The sequence below is a fragment of the Amphiura filiformis genome, chromosome 2 (assembly GCF_039555335.1).
Source record: "Amphiura filiformis chromosome 2, Afil_fr2py, whole genome shotgun sequence".
Classification (NCBI taxonomy): Eukaryota; Metazoa; Echinodermata; class Ophiuroidea; order Amphilepidida; family Amphiuridae; genus Amphiura; species Amphiura filiformis.
The window spans coordinates 37768952-37792755 of record NC_092629.1 but is presented as its reverse complement, the minus strand read 5'-3'; the positions used below and the strand labels follow the sequence as shown (position 1 = coordinate 37792755).

Genomic DNA, 23804 nt, shown 5'->3' with positions numbered 1-23804 from the left:
AACAAACTGCTTACAAAATAATATGTCATGTTCATATATTAATTAATTTGAGACATAAACTATACTTTACTCAGCACGTAATCGGAGGGAATTATTCGGTTTTTATCACTACGCCGAAAAGTAGACCCGCGTCAAGAGTGATATAATTGACCTGTCTGGTCTATATTTGACAAAGAATAAAGAAAGTAGACAAAGTACAGGACTTCAATTCATAATTTGTAATACTTCTACCGAGAAGTCACAAGACAATTCTCCAAATAAAATATATTGATATTAATCCGCAATGTTATAAGGCCCGCCGATTACGAACTGATCAAACTGTATTTTTCATCTGTAAATATATATTTAGTATAATAATGAGTGAAATATGACATAGTTAACAATGGGCAAATAACACTTAACATTAGCGCAGCTTTCAAAACATTTATCCTGTACAACGATATGAATATTTGAAAGCGTATTATTTAAATAGTGTTTATAATACTTATTATAAAACATAAAACATATGGCATGTAATGGAGCAAACTCGTGAACAGCAACTTTTAAATTGAAATCTTCCTTGGGTTTTTTGGATCGTCGTGTCTTTATATCGTGAACAATTTCAACAAATGAAGTCTTAAATTCGAGGTAAAAGATTCAGCTGTTGGCCTCTGGTTCCAATTAGGACATATTTGTCTTTGTTGAGGATATACAGGGGGTGAACATAACTGGTACCTATTTTTTTGGCTTACTGTATAATGAGTGCAATAGGATATAATAAACACTGGTTAAATATTACTTAGAAAACACACGCTGTACAAAATTTAATGTCATATGTGAAAGAGTATATTCATGTAGTCACAAGATGTTTCCTTTCCAAAAGTGGGCGAACGAAAGTAGCAATACTGTCATTAAATACAATTTATAATGATAATACATTCATAAGGAACAAAATATCTCCAGTAAATTTATTTTTAATTGTTTAAACATGGTGAACGTTCATCATTCTCATCTGCCACATATATACAAAGCGTTCATCAGAAACTGAAGTATTTTAGACAATTCTATGACAATATTAAATAGAATACACCAATATAACATTCTAAAACACATCCAGAAATCTTAGACCTCAGAAGTTGTAACTCCATGAGAGCTACCTGCCGATTGGCCAAAAAGAAGTTGTCATTATCAATTGGCCCAATCAGCAACATTGTTAGAATAATTTCACCACGCAAAAAAAATGGAGTTAGTTATTTGCAAAGCTCTATTCTGATTGTTGATTAGAGAGAAGATACCATGTAATTGACCAATCAGATGCAATGTTAGATCGACAGGTAATGCTCAGGGGGTTAACATTGATCAGAATCTTAATTGAGTGGTCCTTTTTTGTGGATTAGTACCAAAATTCCATATCTGTTCATAAACTATACATCAGAATTATGTGTCTGAACATTACATGTAGTGATAATTAATTTCATGTTATTGTTTATAAATGATATACAATATTACAACTTACTGAACACCGTAAAACCTCGTCTGCAAGTATATAGAGTGCTTTTGATGAAAGGTAAATTAATCCACACGCCATTCATCGACAGAATTATATATAATATAATGGAGCTTGAGCAAATTAATTACCGATACATACATATACAAACAAGTACTATTGTAAGACCATTCTATTGCATTGGCATATTTACGGCTGTCTCGTTTTAAATTAGCTTTCATCAAAAACACACTATATGCTTGTAGACGAGGTTTATTTTGCGGTTCGATACGTACATAGTGGATGTGTAAAATTTTACACAACCTGTTTTTTGTTTGTGGTGGTATGTGGGGGTTGTAGGTAATGGGGCTAAGTAAGAAAAAGCCTTGTTGCTTTAATGACCCAGTTGATACTGTGATTGTTTCTTAATACATTAATAAGACATCGATATTACATATTAATATCTAACTTAGGCCTGTCGTCGCAGTTTAAGTTCTGATTCGGCGTAAGAAACATATAAGACGACTTCGACGCTGGCATTGTTCCCGGGCATTGTTCGATGTTTTAGAGCTCACCGAATTTTTATTTTAAACGTCAAATTGCATTTATTTTGTTTAAAACGTTTTATAATTGTATGTGACTCGTTCTTTAGCCTAAATCAAGTGTCGGTGTTTGTTATTAAATCATTCAGAGACATATTTTATTAATTAGTTTCAGATTTGACCGTGATTGACATGTTTTTACTATATGTTTGCGGGGTCGATGGTTGTTCTTTTTTGTTCTTTCGCATATCGGCAATCCGCGACGCGATTGTGTACAAATACGGATTGAGAGATGAATTTATATGGAGAATAAATACCACAGACCACGTGTACATCTCTAGAGGAATCACGGCGGTCCCGGTCTGAGAGAGGACACCCATTATAATCACCGGCATCCAGCATATGAAATCCGTACCAACTATCGCCGCCATTTTGATTGCAATTTTGATATCATCCCCTTCTGACTGATTTCGCTGAACTGATTTGCTGGAAATTTTCACAGAGATAAACATAGCAGCATAACAAACAAATATTGTCAAGAAGCAGACTAGATTTATACCTAAGAAAATTGCGATGGAATAATACCAAGCAGGTTTAAATGTATCTGGAATGGGAAGATTAAAGGATAGTCCAGAATCAGGACCACCAACGTCACTAGATTGGATGGTATAACTTGTCGGTCGGGTAATCAACGGGAGGCCGATACAGACATCCGATAGATCGTAAAAATCGGAGTCGTGTCCCGCTTGCAAAGTAGGGACTAATCCCAATACGAAGGCTATTACCCATATAATTGCGACGGCAACTTTAGTTGACCTGCCACGGAACTTAAATTTACCAAAGGGAAATAGAATGCAAATAAACCTATCAATTGATATCAATGTTATGAAAAAAACTGAAGCTTCACTCGAGAGAAGGGATAAAAAACTTGAGAGTTTGCATAATTTTGACGAGCGCCATTGATCTGAATACACGAAATATTCATCGCCATAATACATATCAACAGATGCCAGAATTACCATGTATATTCCCATTTGGCAATCTGAAACTGCCAAATGTCCAATTAAGAAAGACTGTTTAGCTTGGATCGTAGACGTTGCCTTTTCCCGAGCTCTCACTGCAACGACGAATACGTTACCAATAATGGCACTTGTTCCGAAAATCCACATGGTGACACGAAGGAAAGTGTTCTGCATGAGACTTCCGCACTTGAAAAGTGGAGGTTGCCGTTCTAGGACAACGCATTCTTCCAAGCTGTCGAAGTGACAGCACAAGAAACGATCATCAACGTACCTGTTAAGTAACGAAAGCACAAATTTGAACTACTTTCCGGTTAAAAAAATTTTTAAAATCGCTCATCTGCACTTCCCACCCACTCTGAAATGGCTAAATGCACAGAAGTAGTGTAGGAAGCGAGAAGTGTAGCGAAGTAGTGGGTGCACCGACCTCTATTCTCGCACTCGGCTACAAGGTCTTGATATTTGCACTTTTTCCTGGCATATGCATTGGACAGGTTCTTCTCCATTGGAACAGTGAGTTCAATTATAATTACTGTTCTTGTCCTTTCAGAGTAGATGGTAATGTCAGGACGTTTAGCTGTCTTTAATATTTTGGGAGGGAACAATATTTGATTGTGTTCTTCATCCATTAAGACTTCCACGTCGTTGGCCTTTTGTAGGATGTTTGTACATTCCTTCTTGCAAAGGTCATCCGAGGTCCGAGGTCGTGTCAAATTTATAGTTGCTCCGATGGGGCTATAACTCGGGGAAAACAATTCCCGGCACTTGGGGAGTATAAAACTTGCAAAGGTCATCTGAGGTCAAAGGTCAGGTCAAAATTTAAGTTGCTAGCATTTTTACACATCTTTCATAAACATTGGAGTATTTTTCACGATTTTTATCCAATGAAGCCAAAATTCGATTCTAAACGTTATTGGCAATAACCGAAGAACAGTACGGGCTATCATTGCCCCACTAAATACGCAACTGCAACATACAACAACAACAACAACAACAACAATCGTACCAACTAAAAGCGGATGTTTTATTTGTTGTTAATGTTGATTTTCACTTATCGTCACCCCACAATCCCTGTTAAATTATTGCTCTCACGCATGTTTGTATACCCCATGATGTCAACAATCTCTAGTAGCGAGGCACTTTTGCCAAAGGTGCTAAAAAATCCGTAATTTGATTGGGTCTAGGTCACCCACTGAAGTAAATTATTGTGTTCAGAATGGTACCTACTAGTGTCTTTAAGTGATATTTAAAATGGAAAGCAACTTACAGCTTTTTCAAACTGTTCAGACCACGAAATCCTCCCTTTTCAACATCTACGGGTGCATACGTTCCACTCGCTCGTATCAAAACTCTAAAAAAAGAGGTGTAAGCATAACTTTGTCAAAGTTTGAAATAAAACCCGGAAAGACCAATTCTACGTGTTACATACAGGCTGTATCAAAATGATTGGTACCCATCAGTTTCCAGTGATATGGACACGACTACCACATTAAAATGCAACATATGATCCACCTAATTTGTTGATTCATATGTCACAAACAGTCATATAACTATCAATTATGGTCATTTCCAGAAGGCCCTATGTTTCATTTGGAAGAAGCAGGCTTTACAATAAATCAAAACTGATGGGTACCAATCATTTTGATACAGCCTGTACACAATGTTATTGAAACTTTTCACATTAAGTTTTGTACATATAAAGTATCCAGGGTTCTTTATCAGGTTCAATTGAGACGAAATTAAAATTAAAATATGTCAGAGAGTGATTGTGTTTGTATTTAATTACATAATTTTACATTAAGCATAGCAGCGATCTATTAAAGCCATTGCAATATTGACACTTACAAAATCTCAAGTTTAGTAGTCCCAAGAAAAGTGTCGGATTGGATCGTAGAAATCGGCACATCCGACAAGTATCTGAAATCAATGTTTTGTTGCACGTAAGTTCACCTTCTATTGTTTGATGTAAAGTCTGCACAAAAAGTAGCGCAGCTGTTATAAATACGGCTATATAGCGTCAGAACTAATAACTGTTTTCACAATATTTCAACATAGAAAGAAGGGTGATTTATTTACGCGCATTTTGATAACCCATGTGTCCAATTTTGTTCAATATTAACAACACAGCAGTGTTTTAAAATAAAAAATACCAGAATTTGTATTGACTTGAAGTCAGCGAGAAGATAAATTGAGGGGTTTACGTGCCACAATGCTTGCGTAATAACTATTGAACTTTTAAATTTGAACAACATTTATTTTCATTTTAGACTTTTTTATAGTCTATGTTTTCTTCATTTCAGCTTAATTTAGCAGTTGTCATGGTTGTGTGTAAATTCCTATTACTATTAGATACGTTGTAATAAAACACGATTTTAAATATTTGTATATTAATTTTCTCTGAGGGTTTGCAGCAAAATTGATATTTTATTTTCCTTGGTATGGGTTTCAGTTGTGGCTAGTAGTCAGGTAATGATGATGGTGATGATGATGGTGATATGATGATGACGACGACGACGATGATGATGATAATGATGACGATGATGATGATGATGATGATGATGATGATGATGATGATGATGATGATGATGATGATGATGATGATGATAATTAATACACAAACGACAAAGAGGAACAAACATGCCTAGCATGTAATTCTATTTTTAACATGGAAACGTTTGACCTCTTATCTTCTCGCAAACTAAGATTATGCATATCTTATCTCTTTAATAAACATTGTAAAAGTCGATTTGGCCTTGACACGTGGGGCTTGCCGAAAATGTGAGCATGTCTACTATTTCCATGCTGTGAGTGATACCATAGAAACGTGCTCTTTGTTTAAACATTACAAGTAACATGAGTGGCAAACATTAATGTTTCATATTGCTTGCAACCCCCCCCCCCCCCCAAAGCAATGTTGGAGCCAATACTAGACCAATTGTCCGTTCCTGTCTCAGTATCAAAACAACATTGACTGGTGGGTGCGGGAGGAGGTTGAGAATTTCATACTAAATTAAATCCCTCATCACTGCCATCATCGTCACCATCACGACTCTAATAATCATCTGACATCAGTTGTATTATCCATCATCATCATCATCATCATCATCATCATCATCATCATCATCATCATCATCATCATCATCAACAACAACAACAACAACAACAAAAAACAACATCATCATCATCATCTAAACCATCATCATTATCACCATCATCATCACCATCATCATCATCATCGTCGTCGTCATCATCATTTACACTATAGCCACACAAATAGAAATCTTACATTAACTGCAAGTCATCAGAAAAACAAAATATTTTAAACAAATTATTGTTTTATTACTGTGCGCACAGTTTGCAACAATAACATCAACTGCTAGATTATGCTCAAATGAAAAATAAAATAGACTTTCAAAAATCTATAATGAAAAAATATTTTGTTTTTGGGCATTTTTCTTTAAAAGCACTACTGTGTTGTTAATATTGAACGACATTTGACAAATGGGGTATCAAAATTCGCATAAATAAATCATCATTCTTTCTATGTAGAACTAGTTATTGTGGAAGCAATTATTAATTCTGACGCTAGAGGCGTATTTATAACAGCTGCGTTACTTTTTGTGCAGACTTTATGAAATATAAAGCTAGGCCAAATTCACTTCGTATTATCATTATGTTGCTCAGACTGTGTTATAAGATTTACATATAAAATGTTGTTGACAGTGAACTCTGATACAATTACAAAACTTACAACACTTTCAACTGAGGTAAACCTCGAAAAGCGTGACTTGTCAGCCTTGAAATGTCGTTGTGTGAGAGATCTCTGCAAAAATATGGAACAATAAACAACGTTAGATCAAGATTTCATTTCATTTTATTATTATATTTATATTTATTCAAACAACATCGTGGCAAATTGCCAAATTGCATTACCTTTTACAATCTTAAAACATCAAAATTATTTACTATTATTACACATAAAAGTTATTAAAATACATTATAGCAAGAAATAAGTATAAGAAAAACATAAAATATTATATTGCACATAATTATGAAAGCAAACCCCCTGTCAAATCTTATCACCTCACTCACCCCCACACCACACCCACACCCCCACACCTCCTCCAAATCTCTTACTCCTAAACACAGTGATCCCAAATAATACGCGCCACACACCAAATTAAATAAGCACCAAATAAGCATAAAAAAACCCATTTACATCACTTAACCATAGTTGGTGTACTCAAAGGTTGCCATTTGGTCTAATACTATTGTGCACTTGTTTAATTTCACTACATTCAAGAATCATTAAAATACCATACCGTAAAATTCCGTTTACAAGCATATACATGTATATGCCTCTAAACGAGGTTTTTTTTGACACAAGAGGCAGACACTCTCAGCAAACATTTGGAGTTTGAACAACTATATTACTGATAAAGGCGGCTGTACAAACATGTATATTTGTAAGACCCATCTATTGCAATGTTTTTGAGAAGGGTATTGGCCTTTCATATCTTTCGTTAAAAAAAACCTCGTTTAGAGGCATATATGCTTCTAGACGGAATTCTACGGTATATTATTTGACCAAACAAAGTACAGTGAGGACAAGCCAGACTTGTTTGTGAGTTATGACTGCAGGGACAGGCAATTTGCGCGGAACTTTTTTTCCGCGCAATTCCGCGCAATTGGCTATTTTTTTCCTATGGGCAGGGATACATGATTTGCACTGAAAAAAGAGTTCCGCGCAATTCCGCGCAATTTGCTATTTTTTTCCGCGCAAATCGCCTGTCCCTGGATGAGCTGATTTAGATTCATATTCGTATGTTCCTTACTATTCGATAGAAAAATAATGCTATTAATTTAACTTGACGTCATTTACATTAAGGCCAGAGTAATGGAAGACACATTCGTCCACGACCGAATTTGAGATTTTTTGATATTTATCAACACTAAGATGTATTCTTTCACTTGAAACTGATAAAATACAACTTGCTAATATTTATTCGTATTTTTGCTTGATTTATTTCACTCTTTTCAACTCTAAAAAGTCACATGGCTCAAGACAGCTTAGTAAATTGGCGGGAAATAATGAGTCAGAAATGCGGGAATGCGAAATATTGTGATTACGCGCGCGATTCGCGTCGCGTGACGCGGCGCAACTCTGCGCGTATGTCCAACGCAGTAAAGGCGCATTCGGTATGTTGTTAACGCTAGCAAATGTGGTGTAAACAAAACAAAAATTTGCAGTCAAAATGCCACTTAGATTTTTTAATTATTTTGAATTTTGGTGCACTGAAAGCAGACATTATAGATTGATTGGTGCAAAAAGATGCATATTTAGACCATGCACCAGATACAGCTTTTACAAGTGTGAAAGTCTTGCCGTTTTAAAATTTAAGGACGTTTTGTGCATAATTTTGACATTTTTTACTAAAACGTCGATTTCTCAGAGTTCACTTTTGACAATATTGCGCGATTTTTGTGACAAGATAACTCGAAAAATATGCAAGCAAAGGGTAAACTTTTGCACTATCCTTTAGAGTACATCAAAGTCTAGGGAAGGTTTTTCATTTTTCAAAATATTTGTTTTAAACAAAAATATACACCATTGTGCGCAATTTTTAGCTTAATAGAGTGACAAAATGGCTTTTTTCACATGTTTTTTTTTCAATATTTCGAAAAAAAGAGACGAATTTCAAAAAAATAAAAAACCTTCCCTACGTTCATGTCTCTTCTTCATGAAAAGCTAACTGAATTGTTTTTACTCCGAACGGATTTTTTTCTAAGTTGTCACAAAAAAATTGGGGTAAAAAAGTGAATTTTCGTAATTTTTTCAAAAACTTCAGATTTTTGAACAAATCTGACGTCACCATGGGATTCCTTGACTCATTTCCTTTCCAAAAATGTAGTTTTATATACTTTGGACATACAATTCAGAAATAATGAAGCTCGAAAAGGTCCATGTTTTCTCCCATAACTCTGCCCTTAAGTCGAAACATGTTTCAAATGTTCTTAATCATGATGTAAACTATGTGTGATTTTGCTTGATCGGGTCACATACTACCGTGTCACTTACAGCCATGTCAAATGGGTAGGGCCGTCAAATGATCCTTGTTCGAGAAGATCAATACCATTCTTTTCTAAAGACCTGTAAAGAAAAAAATTCCATCCGTCCTCCAGTTATCATACGTTCGAAACGATACAGTTAAAATGCCCTTTGTTTTACTAACAATCGCGTGCCTTGTTCGTTCTGACAGGGCATGTCGCTTTCTTGTTCGAAGCAACATCCGAGAAAGGTGAAAGCTGATCATTCCATTTGAAAGGTATTGTCCAAAATTTAAAATGAACCCCACGAAGTCCCTGAAATGCTAATCGTCATACCTAATACAGGTTAATCCACTCATTTGCACGTTAAACTTACCATATTGACCAGGTTAATCTAACTGAAGGAATTAAAATGATACACGGGTTTTTCTCTCAAAATAACTTTTTGTATTTTTTGTATTCATGTATTCAATTATAATTGCTATTATCATACAAATGTATAGCTATGGGTCTCCTCTATGCAGTGATACCAAAATATGTACAAACATTCCCCACACGACGTCATAATTTGAGCGCACCCTTGCAAAATTGGGAAATACTGGCCATGTACAAAAGTAGAGGCAAAATCAATTTTGCCTAAAAAATCTGATACAATAACTTACAATTTTTTCGACTGAGGTAAACCTCGAAAAGCGTGACTTGTCAGCCTTGAAATGTTGTTGTGTGAGAGATCTCTGCAAACAATATGGAACAATAAACAATGTTAGATCAAAGTTTACGTCACTTTACCATAGTTGATGTACTCACGCGCCACACACCAAATTAAATATGCACCAAATAAGCATAATAAAATATTTGCATCACTTAAGGGAAGGGGTATGAACGTTTGGACAGTATTTATTGTGGGACATTAGAGCACATCAGACATATCGAATTGCATTCTGAATACGAAGAATGTCCTTCTGATATCAAGTAATTTTGATTTTTGAAATTCGCAATGTAATACACATTTTATGGCAAATCATTAAAATTGATATTTTTGATATTTAACAGTACTTGAAGTAAACTTTATAAATCTGATGATTTATACTTTAAGTGTATGTAGGTGGGATGAAAAGCCGACGATCAATTGACAATTTTGACCTTTCGTATTGAAGATATGGATTTTTCCCAAAACACCAAAAAAAATAGGTCTTTTGGGGAAAAAATCCATATCTTCAATATAAAAGGTCAAAATTTTCAATTGATCGTCGGCTTTTCCTCCCAGCTACATACACTTTAAGAATATATCATTGGATTTATAAAATTTATTTCGAGGACTGTTATATATCAAAAATTTGAAAAATATCAAATTTTAATAATTTGTCATAAAATTTGTATTATATAGTGAATTTCAAAAAATGAAAATTATTTGATATCAGAAAGACATGCATCGTATTCAGAATGCAATTCGATACGTCTGAGGTGCTCTCATGTCCCACAAAAAATACTGTCGAAACACCATAAACGCCCATTCTAGATCCCTTAACCATAGTTGGTGTACTCAAAGGTTGCCATTTGGTCTAATACTATTGTGCACTTGTTTAATTTCACTACATTCAAGAATCATTAAAATACCAATATATTTGACTAAACAAAGTACAGTGAGGACAAACCAGACTTGTTTGTGAGTTATGAGCTGATTTAGATTCATATTCGTATGTTCATTACTATTCAATAGCCAAATTATGCTTTCAATTTAACTTGATATTTACATTAAGTCTAAACATGTTTCAAATGTTCTTAATCATGATGTAAACTAAATGTGTGATTTTGCTTGATCGGATCACATACTACCGCATCACTTACAGCCATGTCAAATTGGTAAGACCGTCAAATGCTCCTTGTTCAAGAAGATCAATATCGTTCCTTTCTAAAGACCTGTGAACAAGAAAATTCCGTCTTCTAGTTATCATACGTCCGAAACGATACAGTTAAAATGCCCTTTGCTTTACTAACAATCGTGTGCTTTGTTTGTTCTGACAGGGCATTTCAAATGTCGCTTTCTCGTTCGAAGCAACACACAAGAAAGGTGAAAGCTGGTCATTCGATTTGAAAGGTATTGTGTTACAGCAACATCCTAATTTCTAGTTATAATGACTATTTTACTATTATATCTGATACAAATTTATAGCTATGGGTCTCCTCTATCCAGTTATACCAAAATATGTACAAACATTCCCACACGACGCTGGCTATATACAAAAGTATAGACAAGATTGATTTTGCCTAAGCCTAAAAATTCTATGCACATACGATTTTGGCCGAATTTTACCTCATTAACTCTTGGAATAATGGATTTTAATGCAGAAACCTGTGGTGGGTCTCACCAGCCCACTTGGTCATTTTTGATAGTTGCAAGTCGGTCCTACCCCAGGGTAAGATGCTGGGGTAAAGATTTTTTTACTAAAATGAGCACAAAGGATGGATATACGATTAGCTTAAGTCGTTTGGGCATAAACACGTGCGTTTTTTACGACGGATGAAACACCTTAGTAGTTCTAAGGTAAAAAGTACTTCTTATTTCAAATGCATGTGATATAAATAACATTCATATTTACATTTTATAATAAATTGAGCAAATGAGTCAAATAAGGAGGAGGAGTGGTGTCATAAATGGCCCTTCGTATCTATAAATGAAGACCTGAGCGCAAGAAGACCATAAGTCCACTTGGCGGCTCAACGTGTATACACTAAAGTTGCGTAGTTTCGTATAGTTTGGTAATGTTTTACACATGTTCAGGGGCCAAAACAAATCTTTCACAACCTTTCATGATGTTTTCACCCTGGAACATGTATTAAACATTATACAACCTAGACTAAGGAACTATACGTGTATGCATGTTGAGAAGCCAAGTGGACTTACGGTCTTCTTGCGCTCAGGTCTTCAAATGGCCCTTCGTTTAAGAATAAATTTAACCCTATCTGTTATGATTTTACACTCACAGTGTATGTAATGCAAACATTCCTTTGAATACACCAGGTTCAACGGTACTGTTGAGTCCACCAGTAAGTTTCCTGAAAGGTATGCGAGTTAATTGTGTTTAGATATAGACCATTATGCAATGATAAACGTATTAAATGTATTACGCCTTTCTGTTTAACTTCAGTTGGCATATATTATACTTACTAATAGTAATAATACACTCTGTTTCTAGACAGACGGGATATATTCGCCCCCCCCGTTCAACTATTTTGAGAATACCAAAATACCCTAACGGCGCCTATAAATTAACATCCACGTTTATACTTACAGCGTATTAACCGTTTTAGCCATACTTTTGATAGTCTCCGTACTCCATCCTTCACTACAATCTATCTGCAGATTACTCCCTTGATAGACACAGAAACATTGCTCAGGGCATTTATTGATATCTACGCAAAGAGTTAAAAGTATATGAAGCAAGTGAGTGACTTCAATCATGTAATCAGTGGCTCAATTATCCCTGCATGTGGGTAAGACCGAGTGTATTTTATTTGGCTCTCATGTGAAAATTTTAACATCAATTATAACGGGCAAGTTATCTGCTCCCAAGATAGTATTAATTATCTTGGAATCACAATGGATCAAACACTCTCGGGTGACAACATGGTTGATGTTCTTGTCAGGAAAGTCATTGGGCGTCTTAAGTTTCTTTATAGGCATTCAAACTATCTCAATCAAACCCTTCGCAAAAATGTGTGTGCTGCTCTCATACAGTGTCACCTTGATTACTGCTGTTCAGCATGGTTTGTTGGTATCAGTACCAGAGCTAAACACAAATTACAGATCACCCAAAACAAAATAGTCCGCTTTATTCTAAATTTGTCTCCCAGGACCCACATTGATCAGTTGACTGGTAACTCCATTAAACTTCTAAATTCTCAGGACCGTGTTAAACAATTAAGGCTTAACCACGTATTCAACATCTTCAATGATACTGGTGCACCATACCTCAGAAACAACTTCATTAGAACCTCAAGTGCTCATACCCATCGTACCAGATCTAGTAATTTTAATTTCTTTGTGCCCAGAGTCAAAGGTATTGCCAACAAGTCCTTCTACTATAATGCCATCTTAGATTGGAATGGCTTGCCGCCTCAAATTCAGTCCATAAGCAACAGGATGGCTTTCAAAAAGGCTGTCAAAAAACACCTGGCTGATAGTGCTTTGAAGCAGGAATCTGCAGAATTTATACGTATGTGGGCTTATGTCCAAATGTATCTTTTTTTTCTTTCTTTTTTCCTCCACGTCCACAGCCATTTTTTTTTTTTTGGGACCCCATTGGAAATAAGCCTGCATACGTAGCCAGGCTTTTATGGGCTATCCTTGCCTTGCAACTTTTGGTGTTGTGGCGTGTATGCCGTTCCAATCTGGGATGGCATTTTGTGGTTTGTGCACATTTTATTATTGTTGTTAAATTTTGATGCTTTGTACTTGATGTCTTACCATTTTTCTGTATTTTTGTATATGTTGCAAAGCTAAATAAAAACTAAACTAAACTAATGTTCTAAGTCATCCAGTAGTTGTAAACAAAGTTTTGGGAATAAATCTAATACTGGAGCTTATTTTATTTTTGAAACTTTACTATATTGTGTCTGGAACCGCCATACTTGATCAGCTAACTGACACTCTGGAGTAGTCATGTGGTCATCAAGATGATGCTTCATGCTTAGCCATGTATCATGTGACCAGTCAAGCGGGTCAGGTGTCTGATGAAGTCTGGTGGTTCGAGACGCAACGTAGTTGCAAAAAAAAGTAAGTGCAAGCATCAGTTTTGTTTAGCATTGTTTACAAAGTTCTCAAACAAATTGCTAATTGAATGATCATCTTTGACCTTTCTCGTCCGTTGCTTCATATTGGTAGCTGACGTAGATGGCGCTGCGAGTAACTGGTCATATCATAACGATCATATCAAGAATTCTCGCTATTGTCAGGGGAAACGGCGCTGTATTTCTAGATCATGACTCGAATCATTTTCTACTACGTCGACCACAATGTCGGTAACCCGTAAACGCTCTCAAACAAGTTTTTTTTGTGCTTTACTAAGAATCGCGTGCCTTGTTCGTTCTGACAAGGCATTTTAAATGCTGCTTTCTCACGTACGTGAAAGGTGAAAGCTGGCCATTCGATTTGAGAAAGTGTTGTGTTACACCACCAAACGTGATTGAGGTATGTTGTTTGAGAGCTTTGCGAATAGTTTTAATAAATGATCCTGATGAAAATATTTGTGAGTCTTGCGTAGCATGTTTTGCGCTATAACATTAACCGTAAATTGGGCTTAATATTTAGCCAGTGTTGAAAGGTGTAATATTAATTATGTTGTTGTTTAAACACTCATGCTTCGGGTAGCCTTTTGGAAGTTTGTATTAATAATCTAAAGGAAAAGCATAATTGCCATCTATCAGTGATTTATAGACACAAACTGCACTAATTAATAACAGATTTGGAACAAGCTGGCAAAAGATCATTTCAACGGGCCATTGTGTACGTTGAAAACAATACGATGTTCTTATGACTGACTTACACATTCCCGGGGGGGCACATCAAAAAATTTTGGTGGGTATGCTCCCCCGGTATTTTGAGAAGGTGGGTCTTTGGGAGCTGATGTCGTACCTGTAAAAGGGGGTCTTTCAGAGCTGCGAACCGGGTTGCGAACAAGTAAAATGGGGACTTTTGGAGCTGCAAACAGTCAAAATCAAGGGTCTTTCTTGGCTTTTTGGTTGAGAATCGCCTGAAAAAACCAGAAATATGAGGAATGATCAAATTATCAACATCAAGGGTCTTTCGGAACTCTATTTTGGTCAAATATAGGGGGTCTTTCGGATCTGCGAAATTCAAAAAGGGGGGGTCTTTCCGGGGAGCATACATACTTCAGTTACTGTCCGTTTTCCTATACACAATACACAGTGCTCTCACCATTGAGCTGTGACCTGTACAAATCGTGCCATGTTAGAAGTACAGGCATTTGCCTAGTTAACGTCAATGTGTGAAAAATAACCGGCCAATGTTAAAAGTACTCTCAAAAACTTCTAGCAAATATATTTCTCTAACATGACCTAAAATTACAGCTAGGTTAGATGTTCAGAAATTTGATACTTTGGTAAAATAGTGAGTGAGGGCAAGGCATAGCTAGCCAACTCCCGTGTTAATTGAATGGAGATTTGACCGAAAATTTTGGTAAACGGACCGCTCACTTCTGAAGAATGCCACACGAAAACGGTACAAGCTACATTTAAAGTACTCTCTGTTCGATCATCATGCTTCGTACTTCGCTGATGAGTAAGTGACAGTGAACATGAATATCAGCGCCCATAACCCAAGTTAGTAGCTAGTTAGTGGCGGCCGTCGCGGGACTGATTATTGATTATTGAAGTGCCTTATTAATAGATACGCACGATTTAGGGCAAGAAAAAAAACCGGGACACTTTTGGAGACATCATCATCATCATCATCATCATCATCATCATCATCATCATCATCATCATCATCATCATCATCACTTTCTACATTTTTTCTAAACAACATACTGTTTTAATAAGATTTTTTTCTTAAAATGCATGTAACTATCATTATTGTTTAGAGCGTGATGAAATAAAACATCACGATTTTCATCACAAAACAAATATAATGCTTAAGAAATCGTTTGTTTTAGAGCGTGATGATGAAATAAAACATCACGGTTTTCATCACGAAACAAAGTAATACATAAGAAATAAATTTTTCGTGAGTGATGAAATAAAACATCACGATTTTCATCACGAAACAAAGTAATACATTAAGAAATCGTTTGTTTTAGAGCGTGATGAAATAAAACATCACGGTTTTCATCACAAAACAAAGTAATAGGCCTACAAAAGAAATACATTTTTCGAGAGTGATTAAGGGAACTGGAATGAGCGTTTTGAGCGTTTCGACAGCATTTTTGTGGGACATGAGAGCACATCAGACCTATCGAATTGCATTCTGAATACGAAGAATGTCTTTTGATATCAAATAATTTTCATTTTATGAAATTAACGATATAATACAAATTTTATGACAAATTATTAAAATTTGATATTTTTCAAATTTTTGATATATAGCAGTCCTCGAAATAAATTTTATAAATCTAATGATATATTCTTAAAGTGTATGTAGCTGGGAGGAAAGCCGACGATCAATTGAAAATTTTGACCTTTCAAAAGACCTAATTTTTTTTGGTGTTTTGGGAAAAAAATCCATATCTTCAATATGAAAGGCCAAAATTTTCAATTGATTGCTTTTCATCCCACCTACATGCACTTTAAGTATAAATCATCAGATTTATAAAGTTTACTTCGAGTACTGTTAAATATCAAAATATCAATTTTACAGATTTGCCATAAAATGTGTATTGCATTGCGAATTTCAAAAAATCAAAATTATTTGATATCAGAAGGACATTCTTTGTATTCAGAATGCAATTCGATATGTCTGATGTGCTCTAATGTCCCACAATAAATACTGTCCAAACGTTCATACCCCACCCTTAAATAAAACATTACGATTTTCATCACGGAACAAAGTAATACATACGACATCGTTTGTTTGATTGCAATCAACCGCGACAGTTCGTCTCACACACATAACAATGCACTGCGATCAAATAGGTTGATGACAACATTTGATTGAATGGACTGCACTGCGCCATGATTACGGTGCACCGGTTCAAATCCTTTGTTTGGAGCCAATCAATAATTTCACGTACAGGCTCTATGCAAATTAGAGTTTACACACGCTGCAGCTGGGGTAATCGATCGAAGCTGGTTGCCGTTAGTGATCGAATGCATGAGCTTATTTGCTTTACTGAATCGATTTACTGGATTAATTTCCTGTTAACTGGGTTTAATGCCACAAAGGTCGAATCGGGCTTGCCGTGGACCATAAGTGCACCATGACCCGTATGGTCATTTGTGTTACCCCGGGGAGAATGTGTCCCGGGCGGACACTTAAAGTGTCCGCCCCGGGACACATTCTCCCCGGGTCGTCAAACACCCCACACAGCGTTTACATACCGCATTCTATTTCATCGTCTCCTTCTGGACATCCTCTCTCTCCATCACACACTTCCTCCATCGTCACACACTTCGTGATGTTCATATCAGGCCGTGCTTTGTCACACGGGTACGACCCAGGGCAAGTGATATTAGCTGCAAATGTTCAGATTGCATTCGGTTAACCTAAGAATTAGTTTAAAATAAAATTTAATTGCTTTTTTTTTTGCAAAATATTGAATAATTTGTATATAACACTTTTAACTGAGCTAAGTGCCTAGTCTTCCTGCCTTTACTTTCAGACACTATTTAAATAACATTATATGTGATGCGATCAAGCAAAATCAATCGGATCTCGGAAATATTCAATTTTCAGTTCCTTATAGGAAAGTAAAAAAGCATTTACAAAGCCGCATTGTGCAGAAAACCCCCATTGAAATTGAACAACAGTTCCAAAGATATGAGCAATTAAACAAAGTTGCTTAAACAACAGGAAACATAAGGAAATATTTCCTTTGTTTGGCCACATATCTCTAAGTTCGTATTCAGCTAGTATTAGTTAGTTCAAAACTTAAATTTTCAAAATGGTGGCGGCGGCCATTTTGGATTTTGGCCTCTAGCGAAAAATGCCGGGATTTTCGCGAGGGACGTGGTGGCTTTTTTTTTTTTTTGGTTTTTAAGAAGTCGAATCAATCGTCAAACCTTACTAGCCAGAGAGTGGTCACCAAATTGAACTTTTTCACCTAACTATATTAAAGAAACTAAATTTATAAAAGGGATAAGGAGCCAAACGCAGATGGGGTTTCAGCCTCTCGATCTCTGAAGCCGGGGAAATGTTCATAAAATATGAAAAACAGTGGCTTTTTTCGACGAGAATAAGCACACTATGATGCAATTTTGTCAGTTTCGCCGTCGAGCAATGATTAAAGGAGGAAATAGGAAAAGTGATCCCACCCGGGAATTGAACCCAGGACCTCTGGTTTACGAGACCAGCGCCTTAACCACTTGTCCACGGGAGCTTCATGATTAGGCAGACTGGGAATTCAACCTATAAGCGGTCACTTAACCCTACCTCCTTCGTGCAAGTCATCCCAATGTAGCTCAGGCTTGACAAGTGTAAATAGTGCCGTCCTCACTGAAGAGGGACATAACATGAAAAACAGTGGCTTTTTTCGACGGGAATAAGCAAACTATGGTGCAATTTTATCAGTTTCGCCGCCGAGCAATGATTAAATGTTCATAAAATGTTAAACAAACCACAGCGGTTTTCGTCTTCCTGGCTCACAAAGCAGTCTACAAAGCCGTCACATTTTGCTTCAGGCGTCACACAAAATCCAGATCCGCATTCGTATTCATCATCTTTACATACACCTAATGAAGAAATCCACATACACACACAATAAACATTATTACAAACATTTGCTTTTTGTTTTAGCAGAATCGTGTTGCCACTTTGATCATATTTTTTAAATATCTTTTCCAAAACATGTAGGCATAATTCACAAAGTACTGTACATTTTAAACGCTTTTCAGTCGCAACATTCTAAAAGAAACAAAATACGTGTTTTGTAGATATTTTGTAAACTTAGTGTCGGTATTATTTTCATCCAGATTTTATACATTAGGGTCGGTTTGTCAGGATAAGCACATTATTTGGTGTGTGCGCGTGGCCTTATGTACAAAGACAGCCAGTACGCACATTTATAACACAAGTTAACGTTAACCTAATACAGCCAAATCCAACAAAATCCTAGGCCTAAAATTTCACCGGGATTATGAGAAAAATCTTTCTTCTGATGCAAAAATATTGATTTTGTCCGAAACCTGCTGTGATAGTTTGCACTGTCGATGAATGTGCCAATTTATGCGTAGTAATTTGATTAAGGGGCGAACGTATCTGTCCACTTGTACTACTAAGTCTCTTCTCCGTGCCATTCTGCTGTTTTGTCTTAATTATAGGGCATTACATGCGTTGTATTAGTATATGTGGCCGTACACTACGGATGAGCCGTAAAGTCGGCAAATTGTATTATGAGTTACTGTGTAAAATGTGCGTGAAGGTTGTATCCATAGGTACCTCAATTTGGTGCGATGTTTCTCATTTGATATCGTTTAAACCAATCAATAATCCTATTACTGAAGAGGATAATAAGATTCTACCTATAGAATCCTTAAATAGCTCTAGTCTTTGTTTACTTTGGCTAAATCCTGTTCAAGTGGTGGGTTACAAAGCAATGTATTTTGTCTAGGTATGTATAACCAACAATTAACAATGAGAGAACATTACTGAACCTCGTTGACTTGGGGATGATTTGAAATGACCGCCAATTATGACTGTTTGATATTTATTACCAGCAATATGGAAAAAGAGACACGTGTAGAACCGAAAAAAGGTCCCATTTTGTTGAAGGAGCAGAGTTCAACAAACCATAACCCCGTTTGAAGTCAAATGATATACCATTTTAAATCTTATGGTATATATTTTCTAAACACGAAATAACACAAAATTAACCGGGACCGACTTTACGGCTGATTCGTAGGGTACGATCAAAATTACGGGTATCAATACTTTAACTTAACTACCTACTTCCATTAGCCGAAACTGGTATCTGTTCCAATTCAAGTCGATATCCCATCTTATTACCCACGTTATCCGTCTCCAATGCAAACCACATACTGGAAGTAGATGAAGTAATCGCTCGTACTTTCAACACACCAGTTAACATTGCTATTGTATCCACTCTTGCCACTTGGCCGTTACCAACAGTCAAAATATCATAATCATTTTCCAATTCAAAGAATTTCACTCGAGCGACGATTAACGGTTCATACGTTTTATTATCGGCGACTATTATCCACTGGCAATTAAGATCGGGTGGGTATGGATTTGGGTACCAAGGTGATGTCATGTTTGTTAACCTAGATGTCATATTTGTTGAGCTGGCTAGGAATATAGTTTGGAGCCCACAAATTGCTTCTGTAAAAAAAAGCGCAGTGATTTATAGTGCGCAACACACAGGCACAACACCTAGTGATCCACAAGCCTCAGCACACTTTACAGTTAGTAGATAGTATGTATTACAAAACAGGAAAAAACATCGCGGTATAGTTTCAAAGTTTCCATTTGTAGAGATCACGAGGTTTAAGTTCAATTGACATGATTGACAGAGAAGTTATATAACGCAAAAGGCCCCATGTCACTTGATCGATAACGCAAAATAACCTTAAAAACAAGTTATAATATTTCCTAAAATTCGGTGTTACTTTAGAATATCTATCGTTATTTTAGAAACTGTTGTGAATTTTGGTGTTATTTGAACTGGTGGTATTTTCATAGGTTTTTAGAATGTTTGGTTAGGTTGAGTTATCCATCAAGTGACATGGGGCCTACATTACCTAGTAGATAGTGGGGGTGGTGGGGGCAAAAATTTATATATTTGGAATTGCCCATATTTCCAACTCCTTGAATCTCTAGCCAATTTCGCCTTTTGGAAGAAGTAATCGTACTTTCAGCACAGCAGTAAATTCCACTATTGCATCCACTGTGCCATAACTTTTCCGTTGAGTACAATCAATTCAATATTAACTCTCTTCACGCGGGTGTCGACTGCAGACGACATGTTTCAATTTTTTTATTCAAAATTTCAGAAATGTACATTTTCATGACCATATTTGGAATCAGCATGAAAAATGCATTAAAATGAGTACAAACAAGCCTAGTATTGATTCAGTAGTTGTTAAGATAGCTCTTGATATTTTGAGAAAATATTTAAAAACTTCAACTTTTTCCGTTGAAGCGCATGGCTAGCACGCAGAGCATTAATACAAGTCCTCCTACTACCCAGTCCTATCCAGTCTGCAGAATATAATAACATCAATGAGGCCGCGCCAGTGCAATTTGTGCATTGTACGCAGCATACGCGATTCTGCCAGAAAACGGTATATTATTAGAAATATCGTTCGCGTTTTAGCTAAAATAGAGGTATTGTCGAAGGGCAAATAATTCTCGAAATCGCTAAAAAAAGATATGTTTTTCCCCTGAAAACTTGGCGAAATGAGATGCAAAAGGGGGTATTTGTAAAGTTCACCGACAAGCATGACTACCCACGGATGCACGGAGTGCGGGGGCCGGACAATGTTCATGGCCCATTTCACTCTTACCGGATAAAGTTTTGGTCGAGGTCAGTTTCTATACCAGTCCCGGCCAACACCCGGCCCCTTCTAGGACAAATTTTGAGTCAGATCCCGGGTCACCCTGATGTTAAGTCCGGCGTTATTTCTTTCTGCAACCACAATGGGCCGCAATGCGATAACACGTAGTACATACATGTAATTATAGGCCTATGAGGCTAGATATAACACGAGTTTATTACCATTATTATTTCCTCTTACTTAATAAAATAAAAAGAAATCGATAGAATTCAAATTCTACAAAGGTTTACCTGGGGTTCGAACCCACAACCTATGTATCCATAGTCTAATGCCTACACGACTGTGCTATGATTCGTTGTGCCAGAAAGGTGTTTGTTTATGATACTTATTGATTACGGAATAAAGTGCATACACACAATATACTATTACTAGTATATTAGTACTAATAAATACGAATATAATCCTAACCCTAACCTCCCTAACCCTAAACCCTAACCCTAAGACCCTAACCCTAACCCCTAACCCTGACAATAATGAACCTTGCCTCGGACGATGCGGTTAGTGATATATTGCGGCCCATTATGGTTGCAGAAAGAAATTAAGCGTCCGGGAATATATTCGTATTTATTAGTACTAATATACTAGTAATAGTATATTGTGTGTATATCTAGCCTCATAGGCCTATAATTACATGTATGTACTATGTGTTATCGCATTGCGGCCCATTATGGTTGCAGAAAGAAATAACGCGTCCCGGACCATCCCAGGGTACCTAAGCGCCTGTGTTGCAATTGGTGGGTGCATTAGTTCTCTTTAAACTTAAAATTCAACGTTGCAAAACCGAAGCGCACATGACCTTTTATTTTAATCGCATTGTGACGCTTTGGAATCGGCTGCCCTTGTCTACAATTTTTGAATTCTCATTTTACTCAAAATTTGTGTTCTTTGAATACATGCTCTTGGGGCTCTTACTGCAGATGCTCGAATTGCAGGCTTATTTAATTTGGGATGGGGCTGTGATGGGGGTTTTTTTTTTCCATAAATTGTTTTCAAAAATCGAAAGGTGGGATGGTCCTCGAGGTGATTTTGCACCTGTTTGTCCCATTCTTTTCGCTGGCATTTTATTCTATTTACTTTGTCTTGATTAGTATGTGCAATATTTATATATAATATATTTGTCTTTGTAATTGTATATGAGCCAGTGATGAAGCATAATAAATAGAGAAATAAACAAATAATTAGCCAAATATAGAGAACTTGCACTTTTTACATTTTTACCTATACATAACTACAAAAACGTAAAACCTTAATATTTAATGTCATTTTTGACATTCTCAGAATATTGGTTTAGAAACATGTGTAATTTTTTACAAAAATAATTGATTTTTGAGAAAAATAAGACAAATTGAGCCACAAACGGACGAAGGTAAGTCTGAAGCATTTTTAAATCCGAGGTCATATCCTCAAAACAGTTTTATCAAATGAGCCCTAGAAATTTAGAGTTAAACATATGACTTTGATATAATATAAATACTGAATGATGGTTGCAAAAACAAGATGCCAAGTTCTTTAGATTTATACAAATATATTAACTTATAGGTAATTCTAAGTAGATACCATAGGTGATGATAAGTGTAATTAAACCTAGAGATCTGCAACAAAATCGATGGCACAGGGCAACAAAGACCAATATCCATTCAATCGCCTGGGTAATGTCATTCATAAGCACTAATTAATACAAAAATTACCAAGGGGAGCTTATGGAGATGCGTTTTGTTACACTGAGCCCTGAAAATGTGCTATTCCTTCGAAACCTTTACTCCCCTATGATAGACACGACCTTAATCTTCCCCACACAGCGAGTACTAGTATGACTTTCATATGGCGTTACCTTAACCCAAGAACTACGAAGGGGAGGGTTGTACCACCCCCCCTAAGATTTTTTATCCGTTATAATAAACGCACGCGTTTACACCCAAACGACCAAAGCTAATCGTAGATCCAACCATTGCGCTCATTTTAGTGATACAATTTTACCCCAGCACCTTACCGGGGTAGAACCGGTCTTCAAAGATGATCATAGAGGGGGGGGGGCTGGTGAGGCCCCAATGATTTTTTATAAATTATTCCAAGAGCTATTGACATATTACTTGTTAGTTAGGTGAAAATAGTAATTTCCTTTTATGATTAGGAGAAAATTCATTTTGGTAGAATTTTCAGCCAAACATCAATTTTGCCTATACTTTTGTAATTCCCAAATTTGCATGGGTGTCCTCACATTTTGACGTCATATCGATATTATGGGGAGATTGTTTGTATCTATTTTGGTATCACTGGATAGAAGGGACCCATAGCTATACATTTGTACCAAATATAATGGTATATGACGTTCGTAATTGAAAATTAGGGGTGCAACAAAATATGACTCAGTAGTTCTAGAGATTGGGATGTACGGATATCAACTGGAATATCCCAATACAGACTTACCACAGATAGACACGGGACAGTATGTCCATCGAAATTCGGATCTGTAGTGTAACACCA

At 36.3% G+C, this 23804-nt stretch overlaps 1 protein-coding gene across 1 annotated transcript; it reads right to left on the bottom strand.

The window, feature by feature from the left end:
- Window positions 1-1079: 1079 nt before the first annotated feature.
- LOC140140518 (uncharacterized) lies at window positions 1080-23804 on the bottom strand. Its single transcript, XM_072162280.1, has 13 exons — window positions 23748-23804; window positions 19696-20085; window positions 18366-18479; window positions 17130-17264; window positions 12368-12488; window positions 12060-12131; window positions 10923-10994; window positions 9737-9808; window positions 9106-9177; window positions 6778-6849; window positions 4872-4943; window positions 4294-4377; window positions 1080-3300 (listed from the first exon to the last, which is right to left on the bottom strand). Exons 2-13 carry the CDS (start codon window positions 20036-20038, stop codon window positions 2169-2171), a joined length of 2361 nt encoding a protein of 786 aa, XP_072018381.1. The 5' UTR covers window positions 20039-20085; window positions 23748-23804; the 3' UTR covers window positions 1080-2168.